The sequence below is a fragment of the Belonocnema kinseyi genome, chromosome 7 (assembly GCF_010883055.1).
Source record: "Belonocnema kinseyi isolate 2016_QV_RU_SX_M_011 chromosome 7, B_treatae_v1, whole genome shotgun sequence".
NCBI classification, from domain to species: domain Eukaryota; kingdom Metazoa; phylum Arthropoda; class Insecta; order Hymenoptera; family Cynipidae; genus Belonocnema; species Belonocnema kinseyi.
Window position 1 is genome coordinate 98,829,478 of NC_046663.1, and position 13,386 is coordinate 98,842,863.

The following is a 13,386-nucleotide window of genomic DNA, read 5'->3' on the forward strand; positions in this document are numbered from 1 at the left end:
GCCTTGAAGGAGATTATGTTGAGAAATAAAAAAAAAATTCTTAAAAACGTTGTTTTTCTTGGTCAGGCCGGAAACTTATCAATCCACCCTCGTATTTATATGATTTGCCTGCAGCCATTGCCTCAATGTCATTTTCGAACTCGTTCTCTAACTCTGCGGTCCCTAATTCCCCTTTGATTAAATGCACTGTTCTACATTTATCTAGTCCGAACTCCATGTGGATATAATTGGAAAATTGCTTTGTGACATCGATCACTTGCTGCATTGTTGCACTTTAAAGATTATCAAGAAATGGAAGGCTTCTTGGTATAATATTAAATATACGAAATGTATACCAAATATTTTATTTATTTGTTAAGAGTACGAGTAATTTAAAAAAGTTCTGAAGACCTGGTTGCCATATTTCAATATAAATGGTCGATATTAGTAATTTTATGATTTTAATTTCTTGAAATTGTAATTTTTGACCAGAATCGTTAAGGTTTTTTAGTTTCAAAACTAACATCTCTACAATGCCAAATTTTCAAGAATACAAATTGAACTTTCAGGATTAAAAATATAAAATTGTAATTTTTAAAATTGAAAATTTTCAAACTTAAATTTAAAAGTATTATCCCAAAATTTGTGGTTGATTCTATATAAAATAATTTATTATGCTTCAGATTTATTTTAATGAAAGTCAAGGAAATAAGGAAAATATTAATTTATTGTATAAAGATTGTGATGACGCAACGTAGACAATGAAAAACGTAGATTACGTATTGTGAGCCACATTCTATGGGATTATTCCACTGAGAACGTAATCTAATCGTTTATGGGGGAAATAATCCTTTCTCAATTTCTCTTTAGTCTAGTCAAAACAAGTCTAGAAGTGATATCCCGGAAAAGTTAGTTTAGACAGTCCACCTCTAGCGGAAACTATTCTTTGACATAACGGATGAAACACGATCACTACGTAGACACGTTATTCGCAATTTCTGGTATATGGTATAATTAGGTTTCCGATTAACGAACAAATAGGTCAGATAGGTTATTTACTTTTCAAATAAAAAGTGGCTGAATTACTCGAATAATATCAGAGAAAGAATCTTAAAATAATTTATCAAAAGAAATTAAAGTATTAACAGTATATAAAATAACTAAAGTAATAAAAATACAATAAAAATTGCGGTGAAGTAATCACAATAAAATTTGCAATACAAATATTCAAAATCAGTTACATTTCTTTTATTTAATCATATGTTTTCACATAAAAAATATTTTTTCAGACTTACGTCGACATTGTGACTAATATAGAAAATGTTAATATATCTGCAATGATCCTGTCCTCAATAACTATAATTGCAATTGTCATCAATAACGAAGTGTTAAAGGTAATTAATTACCTTTTAAAAGTATTGTGAATGCATTAAAAATATAAACAATGATATAATGATTTTGTATAAATTTTGTGTTAAATATTTTAAGCCACAAGTAGCAAAGCGATGCCCAATACCAATACCGATAGAAATGATTGTTGTTGTACTGGGTACAGTATCATCAATGTACATGAACATGGCAGATACTTATGGCATAAGTACCGTAGGGCAGATTCCTGTGGGGTAATTATAATGTCTTAATATTTAATTTTTTCAATATAATTTATTATTAATTGAGCATGAATTTCATTTTTCTAGTGCTTATTAGCAATTTTGCCAGTAACATTAATTGAATCTTTTAGATTACCAGAACCAAAACTACCACCTTTTGGTTTATTAGGTGCTGTAGCTCTAGATAGTTTTATTATCACAATGGTCTCTTACACCATATCAATGTCGATGGCATTAATATTTGCTCAAAAACTCAACTACGAGGTAAACCCAAATCAAGAATTATTTGCTCAGGTAAGAATTAAACAAGAACTTATTACTAATTTTTTCAAAGGATACATAACTTCTGATAGTTTTCGATAAATGATTACTATTTCTACTTTACCTATCAAAATTTAATGAAAATTTAATTAAAATCACTCATTTATGAGGCAAAACAAATTCTATAGAATATAGCTATGTTGTTGCTTTATACCGGAAATCTGGTCGTTTTAACTATAATTTTGGTCATTTAAATCTGAATTATTTGTTAAATTTATGTTTAAACTAGAATTAGTGTTAAAACAAACAGAATTTTGGTAAGTTCATATTTAATTGGAACTTTTTGAGACTTAAAAAATGGTATTGTTTTTAATAAGAAATATTTTCGGTTAAATTTGCATAGGATTTTTTCCAACTTTTATTTTGAAAATGGTCATTCATCAGACTTAAATCAAAAAATTTTCTCCTCATACAGTGTAATAATGAATGATTATGTATTCCGTTCCATATTTTGGCTTGCGTAAAATCTAAATGCTACAAGTATCTAACTGGAAAATAAAATAATTACTTATATTTTAGAATTTAATTTGACGACTCAAACAAACCACGAAATTTCACTTTTTTTTGTTAATAAAATATGAATTAATTTTAGGGTCTTGGAAACCTTGTTGGATCGTTTTTTTCTTGCATGCCTTCATGTGCCTCGTTGTCCAGATCATTAATTCAACAAACTGTAGGTGGTCGGACTCAACTCGCCAGTTTTATTTCGTGTAGCATTTTATTAAGTGTCTTACTTTGGATTGGTCCCTTTTTTGAACTTTTGCCACGGGTAAGTATTCATTTTACGAAAAATTTTAACAAATTTTCAATACTTTATTTTTTGGGGAAAAAATATTAAAATAAATTCTTAAATTTTAGTGCATCCTTGCTGGAATTATAATAGTAGCCCTCAAAGGAATGTTGCTACAAGTAAAGGATTTGCTGAAATTCTGGAGAATGTCAAAAATGGATGCTACCATATGGATAATGACTTTTCTCAGTGTAGTAATCTTTGATGTTGAATATGGACTTTTTGTCGGTGCAGCTTTATGTATAGGGAATTTGTTGACTTTAACAATGAGACCTTACACATGCAAATTGGCCCTTGTTCCTGGCACAGAATTCTTCTTGGACGTCAAAAGATACAAAGGAGTATGATCTAACAGAAATTTCTTTTTGCCAGAAAATAAATTTTCAAGAGTCTTAATTTAAAATATAATATTTTGCTTGCATTAGCTACTAAATAAGATAAATAAAATATGAATACAACAAAAAATAAAAAATATGTTATAAAAATGGTATGAAATTTACAGACAGTGGAAGTACCAGGGGTCAAAATTTTGCATTATTGTGGTGGTTTGAACTTTGCTTCTCGGCAGCACTTCCGCAAACAAGTTTACCAAACAGCAGGAGTGGTTCCCCAAAAAGAACTGATATTAAGGTTAAAAAATTCAGAAAAGGAAAATGCAGAATCGACAAATAAGGTGAATGTTGTTGCATTATGTAAAGACATAGTAAAAAAATTGACGTCCTCACACGAGTGGAAAAGGCAACTTAGTACCTGTGCAATGGTAATTTTAGTTGGTTTTGTAACAAAAACTATAATCCTCCTTAGATAGTTAATGCTGTGTTAAGTTTTCTTTAAATCATGAGCTTTTTACAAGTTTCCATTGTATTGTCAACGTAAAGAGAAAAAATTATAAACCCCTAGGGAGAAATGAATTTCAAGCATACTCCTTTCATATAGAGCATTCATACATAGAGCACAGATCTTAACACATAGAGCATTCTTAGTTGAATATTAGAAGCTTTACGTATATCATCATAGCTTTAAATCATTTTATCATGAACTGTATCATAGAAGCTTTTGCATTAAAAAGTCGAGAGTCACTTTAATTTCTGCTTTGAATCGTGTCGTTTCTTAGAAAAGAGTTAAAAAAGAGAGATAATGTAAAAATGAAAAATGTTTATCAATTATTCCTAATTCTTGACGGACCTAGGTATTTGGAAAAATGTTAAACTCTCGAGAAAAAATAGTGTTCCATGCTTCTGCTATCGACAGTTAATCAGTGAATTTAACTACTTATTCAGTTAATTTTCACTTATTTATAAATCAAACTGATATTGTAGGTCATCCTATAAAGAATAAACAATTTTCAATGATCTTTCATAAGAAAATTTTTAGAATTGAGTTAAAAAAGTTAGTTTAATTTCAGTTTCGTTTGCTGAAAATACTTTTTCTACAGGGAAATCAGTACTGCTGGAATATCATTACTGATTATCAGTGAAATTCCACTGCTTTTAATTTTAAAAAGTGACAAAGTGAATTATTTGAAACAGCCAGCCATAATATATTCTAGAATTAAACATGTATAGTTTTAAATATGTTAAAATAAAGAAATTTCAAGACATTGAAAAATTTATTAGATTTCAAATTAAAGCGATCGAAGTTACAAATCTCAACATAAAAACATGTTGTTAAAATGTATGAATTTTCTAAATTAGCATTTTAAATTGAACAATTTAATAATTTATCCATTAAAATATACGTTTTCTTCTTGGAATAATTTTTTTTTGAAATTTGAAGAATTTCAATTTAATGAAGTTTAATTTCAAAATGTACACACCCGGATCGAAAAATTATATATAGTTGAAAATATTATGTATCATTTTTATTTAATTTATAAATTTCTTGTAACAAACAGATGGAAATTATTTCTAATTTCTTCTACTTTGTATAAATTATGTATCATTTTTACGCTTAGGAATAGAAATACTTGTTTCGATTTGCTGTATTTGGAATTCCGTCGGAATATAATGGTTCAATTTTTAATCAATTTCAAGCGATTCCAAAAATTTCAATTTTGAACGTTTCTGTATGACATTTACTGAATTTTTACGATTTTAATTTAAAAAGCGTTCTATTTTTAACCTTGAAATTTTTCCATTTTGAACGATTTGATTTAAAAGTTTCCAAACTAGCACGATTGTAAAAACAATGTATTAATTTGATGTCCATTACATTGCATATTTCATTCTAGAGAACGTGTTTCAGATTAAAATTGTTTCACTTATTATAAATATAGTAATGAAAATGTGTCAAAATCTAATTTAAAATTATACTAAATTAAACATCTTCAATAATTGTAATTTTTCTACTGGAATTGTTCGATGTTGAACTGATGAAAATCGAAATTGTTTATTTCTGAATACTTCAATTTAAGATAACTTAATTTTAATATAATATACGTATATGTATAGGTATAATAGTATATATTTATAGGTATAATAGTCTAAATATATATATTTTTAAATATTTTAAAATTAAGGAATCAGTTAAATAAACGAATTCTCCTGGACAATGAATTGTTATCTATTTGTATGTAAATTGTGAGCGAAAAACATTGTTTTGTTTTTGCAACAGAGTCATACCAATTCTTAAGGCTTGAGCATGAAATATTTGGAGCTATTTCAAGCACATTCTAATTGTTTAGATTTAAACATTTCTATTTGATAATTTCTAAACTTCTACTATTATAATTTAAGAACCGTTCAATTTAAAAAATTTTACCGATTCGAACGTTTTAATTTGGAAGTTTAAAAATTGGCATGATTTCAAAATCAATTTGTTGATTTTATATTCATCAAATTATCAATTTTATTCTATATAACGTTTTTTGAATTAAAATTGTTTCACTTATTTTTAATATATTAATGACAACGTGTTTAATTGGAAACTCTGATGATATTAATTGAAAAGTATTCTTGATATTTTACTTTTGCTATTGGAATTTTTGTATGTTGAATTTTTCAAAGTCGAAATGATTATTTTTATGAATTACGGCGATTTGATGTCATTCAAATTTATTTCTGAGAATACTTTTGAAAGGAAGTATTGTCTTTCCCAAAACTGTTCTAACTTTTTTCAATTTCTTTAAGTGGATTGCAGTTTCAGTGAATAAAAAAATTTAAAAAATTTTCAGTTTTGCATAGTCGGTGCTCTGTGACTAGAAACGCTGATTAATATTCTTAAAGATTATTAGGTACGACCCCAAATTTAAAATAGTTTATTATCCAGCGACAAGGAATGTGTATGAAGTACTGCCGCTCTAATTTCAGGCTGGATATTCGAATGTGGGTTTCGAAGGAGATACGTGCACTTTCCAAGAGACTTCGCCTGTTACCGGCATGCCGTATATGTACAGCAACAAAGTAAAAATATTTAAAGAAATTTAAATTATAATTAAAATACATTTTTACTTACAGATTATTTATTACTGAGACGCCGTACTGCCCTAAAGACAGATATTCGAATTCATATTTTCATTTTCTGTTACTCGCTTTTAGTGTTGGCTTAGTTACGTTTATCATCCCACTTTAAAAAGTTTCAAATTCCATTAATAAAATTAACAAGATGGTATCCAAATAAAAAATTATTTCTGTATTTGAATGAATTTAGCGTAAAAATTGTATATTGTTGGATTAAATATTATAAAGATCGACATTTTTAAGTTATATCCTTCTGATTAGTTTGGAAAAACTTTTTTTCTGAAAGTGTAGATTATAATAAACATTATCAAAAAATAAGCTATGAAGGAACGTTTCATAATGAATAGAAAGTTTTGAGCAAACAATAAATTTATTGTAACAATTATTATTTTCATAGCTGAGAGTTTTGATCTTGGACTTTTCGGCCTTGATCCATATTGATCCAGCTGGAGTAGCAATGCTTAGGTCTTTGGTTGAAGAATACAAGAAAATCGAAGTTTCGCTCTATATTGCAGGATGTTCAGGTAATTTTCCAGATATTTCTTTTAGTATACTAATTTATTTTTCATTTTGTAAATGGGTCTTCTAACATTTTCATATTTAATTATGTTTAAATATAGGTATTAATTTTTGTATTCAAGCATTAATCAATAAGTAAATATACAAACAAACATACTAATTAGTTCATGCAATAATTTTTTATCTCAATAATGTATAATTTAAATCATTATTTTTCACAGGACCAGTGTTTGACACAATACGAAAATGTGATCTCGTAGAACAGAAGGAAAGCTATTTTACACTATTCCCAACTGTCAACGACGCTGTTAGTTACGCTCAGCATAAGGGACAAATACTACCTAATCATATCTGGAGTTCTTTTCCAGTAAATCTAGATGAAAATTCAATTAGCAGATTGTAAGTTACAACATTTTCTAAATTTACGTAGTTTGAATCATCTCAGTGTAAATATTTCATTTGAATGTGCATCGATATAGGAAAGCTACATTTTTATTTATTAAGGTATAACTTACGATTAGTTAAAATAAATGATATTCTAAATTGTGTTTTTGGTAAAACACAATTTTTAATTTGTGGAAAATAAAAAAGCGACGTTTTTTTTGGAAATTTGAATCAATTTTTGCATAATTTTCTTTCTCCTGTTTCGAGCGATATTTCAATTTCTTTCTTATTTATTATCCCTTTTCCTTTTTATCCTTGGTCAAAATTTCCTTTTTGTATGCATACAAATTAATTTAACTCTCTATTTATCACTATTTTTCAAATTTCATTTGATCGGTATTCATTCTATCCCTTTCGCAGATTTTACTCATTAAATTATCTACAAGCGTGCTCAGCTAATACATTCCGTTCGCAGAATAAAGTTTTTACTCGCAGATATGGTTTCGTTTTTTATTTATGTTTTTCTTCAATTGATTCTATGTCTTATTTAAAGTTTAGATGTAAATGTGTAGATGTGCACATGTCACACTTTTTTTTGAACACGATAGCTTGAAAACGATAGCAGATAAATGAATGAAATTCAATATCTTGAAACTGACCGAGGGATTTATAAAAATATTTATTATATTTTTTTTAGCTTTTATAATATTTTTAAAATCGGTTATTTATAGTAAAACTTTTTTCATCAACACAATTCAAAGTTGATGGAAAAATATAAAAGATTCCTTGGTATGAGATGAATCTATTGTCCTATAGTATCAATACATTTTATCAAAGACTAAGGAAGTTATCATCATTTATATTATATTTCAAATAGATTTTTTATATAGTAACAATTTTTTCATTCTCATAATTTGAAGTTGATATGAGAATAGAAAAGACGTGTTGATTCGAGTCAAATCGATTGAACTTTAATATTAATACATTTTAATGAAGTATCAGGAAGCTATGGTAATGCATAATATTTGAAAACCCCGTTTTTTATGGTAAAAATTTTTTCACTAACATAATTCGAACTTGATGCAAGAAGGGAAAAGATTCCTTGATTCAAGGCAAATCAATTCACCTATAACATTATTATTCTTTATTGAAGAGTAAGGAAGTTACGCTCGCTTATAATACTTGAAACATCTCTTTTAAACAGAAAAGACTATTCGATCATGAATTTTTAAATAAAATAATTGTGACAATTTTTGTAAAAAAAAATCATTAAGTTGGGAAAGAGATAAGGTGCGACAGATCTTCCTTGTTCCCTTTTCTTTATTTATCATATTTTGATGAACGTTAATATCCCAGGTAGAAATACACCACCGGCCCAGTACTGGCCCAGTACAGCCTGCCGAAGTTCCAGTACTGACTTACTGTACTGGGCTTGTACTGTGCCAGTACTGCATATCGTCCGAATATTATTTATAATTACAAAAATATAATTTTCAAACTATTTGTTTAATTTTAACACCCACTATTTCTATAATCAAAAGATAAAATAAAAAAGGTATTTAAAAAATAAATAATAATTGACTGCAAGTATTTTTTTAATGCATGTTAATAGCACTGCTTAGAATGAATACATATATCACGTTTTTAAACATTATATTACAAATAAAATTTCTAACGCTAAGGGGGACCGACCGAACCTACATATCTATACCTAAATCTATCGCCGAGCAGTCGGGAGTGATAACCACTGCGCTAGACCGACAAGTTAAATTTGGTGAAAAAGCCATCCCCATAAGCTACAGTTCAGAAAAGTTAAAGAACCAAAGTTTGAGCTCTCTTTTCTAATTATTTATTATTATACGACGTTATGTAAATGTAAAATACACGAACTTCTAACAGGAATATCAATAAAATAATTATTAAATAAATCATTTAAATCGACTACAATTTTTCTTCGTGTAATATTTTATTTTTTCGCGTTTTAGACAATTTAAAAAATTCTGATAATAACATATAATGACAATTTAAAATTTGTATCGACGGAACTTAGAAGTTTTACCACGTTGCGCAACAATTTTTTCAGTAACAACTTTCTTTAAACCTTCGTGTAATGTTTGGCTTTTTAGGTATTTTGGACTATTCTACAATGATTAAGACATACATCCAATGTAATTTTTTCTGAACATTTAAAATTTTTTATGGAGTCGAAACTTAGAATATTTTCCTTAAAAAAAGTAATAGAAAAAAAATGTTTTCACCTTAATTGTATAATCAATTTCTCGACATTTCAAAACACCCTAACAACATTTCTAGACGTGTTTTTTTTCAAGTCTATTTTCGTACTGCTGGCATAGTGTAGCCCCGGTCGTTCAGCCAAACATTCTGCCAGCACTGGGCGAACCACCGGTTGTCTGTACTGGTGGGCAGTACTGGGCCAGTACTCCGCCGGTGATGAACTCCGGCACTCTACCGACATTTCCACGTGGGTAATATTAATAAAAATAAGATTGTTTTGAATTTTTCAAATCTTGGGGTGTGTGCATTCATGATTTGATTTTTGCAAATTTCTTACGCAAGTTTGACCCTAGAGTAGAATGTAGGGAAAAAAATCTGAAAACATCTTAATGATTCTATGAAATGCTATAAAGCATTTTGTTTAAAATAAGCCAAAGAACATAAAACAATGTTTACTATTTCCAGAGTTATTTCAATTTTTCGAATAGTTCGAAATTTAAATTCTTTTTTACATGTTTTATGAAACTGATATGTTCCCTTTAAAGTGAGCTTATTAGATGCAGGATTTTGTTGCTCTCTGTTTTATTTTAAGGACATTTTTTTCAAGGTTATATTATAAAAATTAAGGAACTTTAGCAAGAAGTCTCAAAGTAAACGTCCTACAGACAACCACGATATCCTGGGGATATCTCAATTTCCGCCTTGCGGGATATCCTACGTATTATCCCTGGGACAACCTGGGAGATAAATGGGATCAAATACATATCCTACTGGTGTCAGCATCATAGCCGATAAGTCAAAGCAGTGTGAAAAAACAGGGAAAGTGACTCGTAATTATCCCTGCGTCGTCTTTGAAGTCTTCAAAAGCTATAATAAATGATGTCAGAAATTAAAAAAAAATCATGAGTGTTCTTTAATATGTACTTTACAAACAGGCATTTTTTAAATTCAATTTAATGATTATTTTAATTAGTATGACTGAAAATGTAAAAAGTAAATATCTTGAATTGAAGCAAGTGTTTCAATTTGAATAAAATATAAATGATCGACTTTTGTTTTTTTATGATTGATGGTTTGAATTTGTGAAAATTGTTTTCAGTAGATAATAACTTTTCATGGTTTTAAGAAGAAAAAATTATTCAAATAAATAAAAATGGTTGAAATGATTACCAAATATGTTGAACAATAATTAATACTCTGAGATTTTCAGGGGAACCAATTGATTAAACAAATAATGGTGTTTTAAATAATGGAAAATTATTTGAAAATACTTGAAATTCATCATCATTTTAAAAAAAGTCGAACATTTACAATGTACTCAAGTTGAAACGTTTGTTTAATTAGACTTTTAAGAAATTTGAACTTTAAAGACTGTATAACGCTTTAAAGATTTGTGTGTCTAATGGCTAATTTTAAGGTGTAGTGAACAGGAGATTCAGTCTACACGCCTATGGCTTTTATGAGTTCGACCCTTTTTGTGAAGGATCTGTTTCCCGCTTAAATTCGACAAAGTTGAGACAGGACGTTTTTCAGTACGAGTTTTCCAGTATTGAAACTTATTAGGATCGTGATTATTCCGACGCTTTTTACTCAGACATTTATCACTTTTATTGACCAGTCAACTTTTCAAATAAAACTGGTAAATCGAGAATATTGTTTTAAGTTATATTTCAGCTGGAAATCTCTATCCAGAGCCGACGTATTTATTTGTTACCACATGTGGAGGGCTTCTAAGTCGACTCTAGCCAAAAATGCCTTCGATATATTGGTTAGTAACCAGCCTAAGCCTGCGACATAATTTATAATAATAGAAAGGGCTGTTGTCACCTCCAACATTGACGGCCGCTGTTTAAGTATAATAGCGGCAAAAGACGAACTCTAAACGACATGATACTCGTAATTTTGTACCTACAACTTCATCACAAGAAATTTCAAACATCGTATTAAATTAACTTATAACATCCTCATCTCATCAGTCACTTGACTTAGTCTGTGGCCATGATTAAAAACCAGCTTTGCCTGGGATGAATAGTCTATCCATCTCAGCTTCTGATGTAAACCATATCCTAAAGAGGGCCAAGAACTAGAAAGCGTCGGGTGTAAATGGAGTGCACAGCTTGTGGTATAAATACCTAGAGGTTGTGCATTCTACTCTAGCTAGGGCCCTTCAATATATCTCGGAGAACCCATATGACTTGCCCTCTTTCATGACGGAGGGCGTAACGTATATGATACCCAAAAAGGTAGGTGCCAGTAATCCTAGTGATTAATGACCAATCACCTTCCTCTAGACCGTCCTTAAGTGTCTCAGGGCTATCGTGTTTGACTTCGTTTATAAATCCTGCGAGGAGAACAAGGTTCTCTCAGAAGAACAGAAGAGTTTTTGTCGAGGCTCCCGTAGTTGCAAGGACCAAGTCACGATTGATAGTGTGGTTGTGTTGCATGCGAAACACCACCAACGTAATTTGCACATGGCCTACTTTGACTACCAACAGGCGTACCCCACGATTATTTACTTGAGGTCTTTAAGACATATAAGAGCTTTTCGCGCGTCATCCGCTTTTTGAATCACGCTATGTACTTATGGTGCACAAGGATTCAACGTTGTAGTCGTGCGTTGATGAGAAATACCCATTTTGTTTAGCATTGAATCCATTAAGTTGCACACTCAACAACACATCTAATGGGTTCAAAATTGAGGTGGAATTGGCTGATTCTTTATTCACTCATCTCCTTTACATATACGACATAAAAGTTTATGCAAGTTCAAAGTCGAAACTGAAGTGTCTACGACCGTGCTCTAATTCCGACGATAATTCCGCAATTAAAAAGGTGCTTGAGACTGCCTTTTTCGGGTCTCCTTATTCTGATTCTGGTCTCTGTCCTCAGTACGAAGAACATAACAAAGACAATTAACACATATGCTATTACTCTCCTAACATGCTATTTTGGCTTAGTCACCTGGTCCATGAATGACGTCGAGGTGCTTAACCGTCGATTGTGTGACTTTCAGGTTTTGCAATTGCGCTAATATTTCCAAAATAGGAATAATATCTCACTCATACTTGTTAACTTCCCCAACATGGGACATTTTAATGCTAAACAGCTAACTGCTCAGTGACAAGGTAAACAGCAGGACAAAAACCAACCCCAAACATTAGATCTTCCTTGCGCGGATAGAGATGCTTCAAATCTTTGGTTAAAGCGGGGAGAATTCTTTTCGGAGATGGGAGAATTTGTTATTGCCATTCAAGATAAAGTAATCAAATTTGGAGTTACCAAAAACGCATCTTCAATATGGCGGCAGTTATTGACAGATGCCGCCTTTGTGAAGATCCCAATGAGAAAATCAAACACATCGTTGATGGCTGTACGATTCTTGCGTCGCAAGAACACACGCGCATACTATAATGATGTTGCAGGGATGGTTGACCAAAAAATTGCCCTAAACAATGGTTTATCAGACAGATGCGAGCCCTAATGAAAATATAGCAGAGTTGAAGTACTAGAGAACGAAGATCATCTCCTCCCGTGCAGAAATCGCCCGGTATCTTCTCGGTTCCAGGGTTGGGCCAGGCCGGGGGCCCTAGGCCTGGCTCTAACTTGTATTTCTCAATGGGTTGACCTCGAGCCCGGGTAGATAGGTGGTAGCACAGTTCCTAAAATGTATGTTAGATGGAGTTGGATTATTTTATAATGATCCAATATGCTCTACGCACTCGTAGAGTCAGGAGACATCGGGCAAGAACTACTATTCCATACTTACGTGTCGATTTCGAAAGTAAGTATATTAATTTGAAATTATATGTAGACATTACCGTAGCGTAATTTTAACCTCTAAATAACGATCTTGTAAGTATATTACATTTATGCAGACACAAACAATTATTTATGTATTTAAAAACGATTAAAGAATGTTCAAAAATTTGATTATACGAAAATAAAGGATGTATAATGTATATATTTCATTAAACCTACGAAATGATTGTATGTGTACAGTCTGTCAAGTTAAAGCGTGGGTGGCTTTACTCGCAGTCGGTAAGGTGTATCGACATGATTTTGGTGTCAAAATATTAAGAAGAGCTCCCTC

General features: G+C 30.4%; 1 protein-coding gene across 12 annotated transcripts in view; it reads left to right on the forward strand.

Moving 5' to 3' along the window:
- LOC117176825 (solute carrier family 26 member 10-like) overlaps positions 1-13,386 on the forward strand; it is a 106,912-nt gene that overhangs the window by 82,884 nt on the left and 10,642 nt on the right. For 7 of the 12 annotated variants that reach the window (XM_033367155.1, XM_033367150.1, XM_033367154.1 and 4 more), the window contains exons 7-15: positions 1,269-1,373; positions 1,468-1,601; positions 1,721-1,883; positions 2,503-2,679; positions 2,769-3,041; positions 3,203-3,460; positions 6,009-6,101; positions 6,556-6,682; positions 6,899-7,076. In XM_033367155.1, coding sequence (XP_033223046.1) covers positions 1,269-1,373; positions 1,468-1,601; positions 1,721-1,883; positions 2,503-2,679; positions 2,769-3,041; positions 3,203-3,460; positions 6,009-6,101; positions 6,556-6,682; positions 6,899-7,076 — 1,508 coding nt within the window. Of the gene's footprint in view, positions 1-1,268; positions 1,374-1,467; positions 1,602-1,720; positions 1,884-2,502; positions 2,680-2,768; positions 3,042-3,202; positions 3,461-5,872; positions 5,933-6,008; positions 6,102-6,555; positions 6,683-6,898; positions 7,077-9,903; positions 10,101-13,386 lie in introns of those variants that run through there. The other 5 variants (XM_033367157.1, XM_033367158.1, XM_033367159.1 and 2 more) reach the window with 5 other exon arrangements.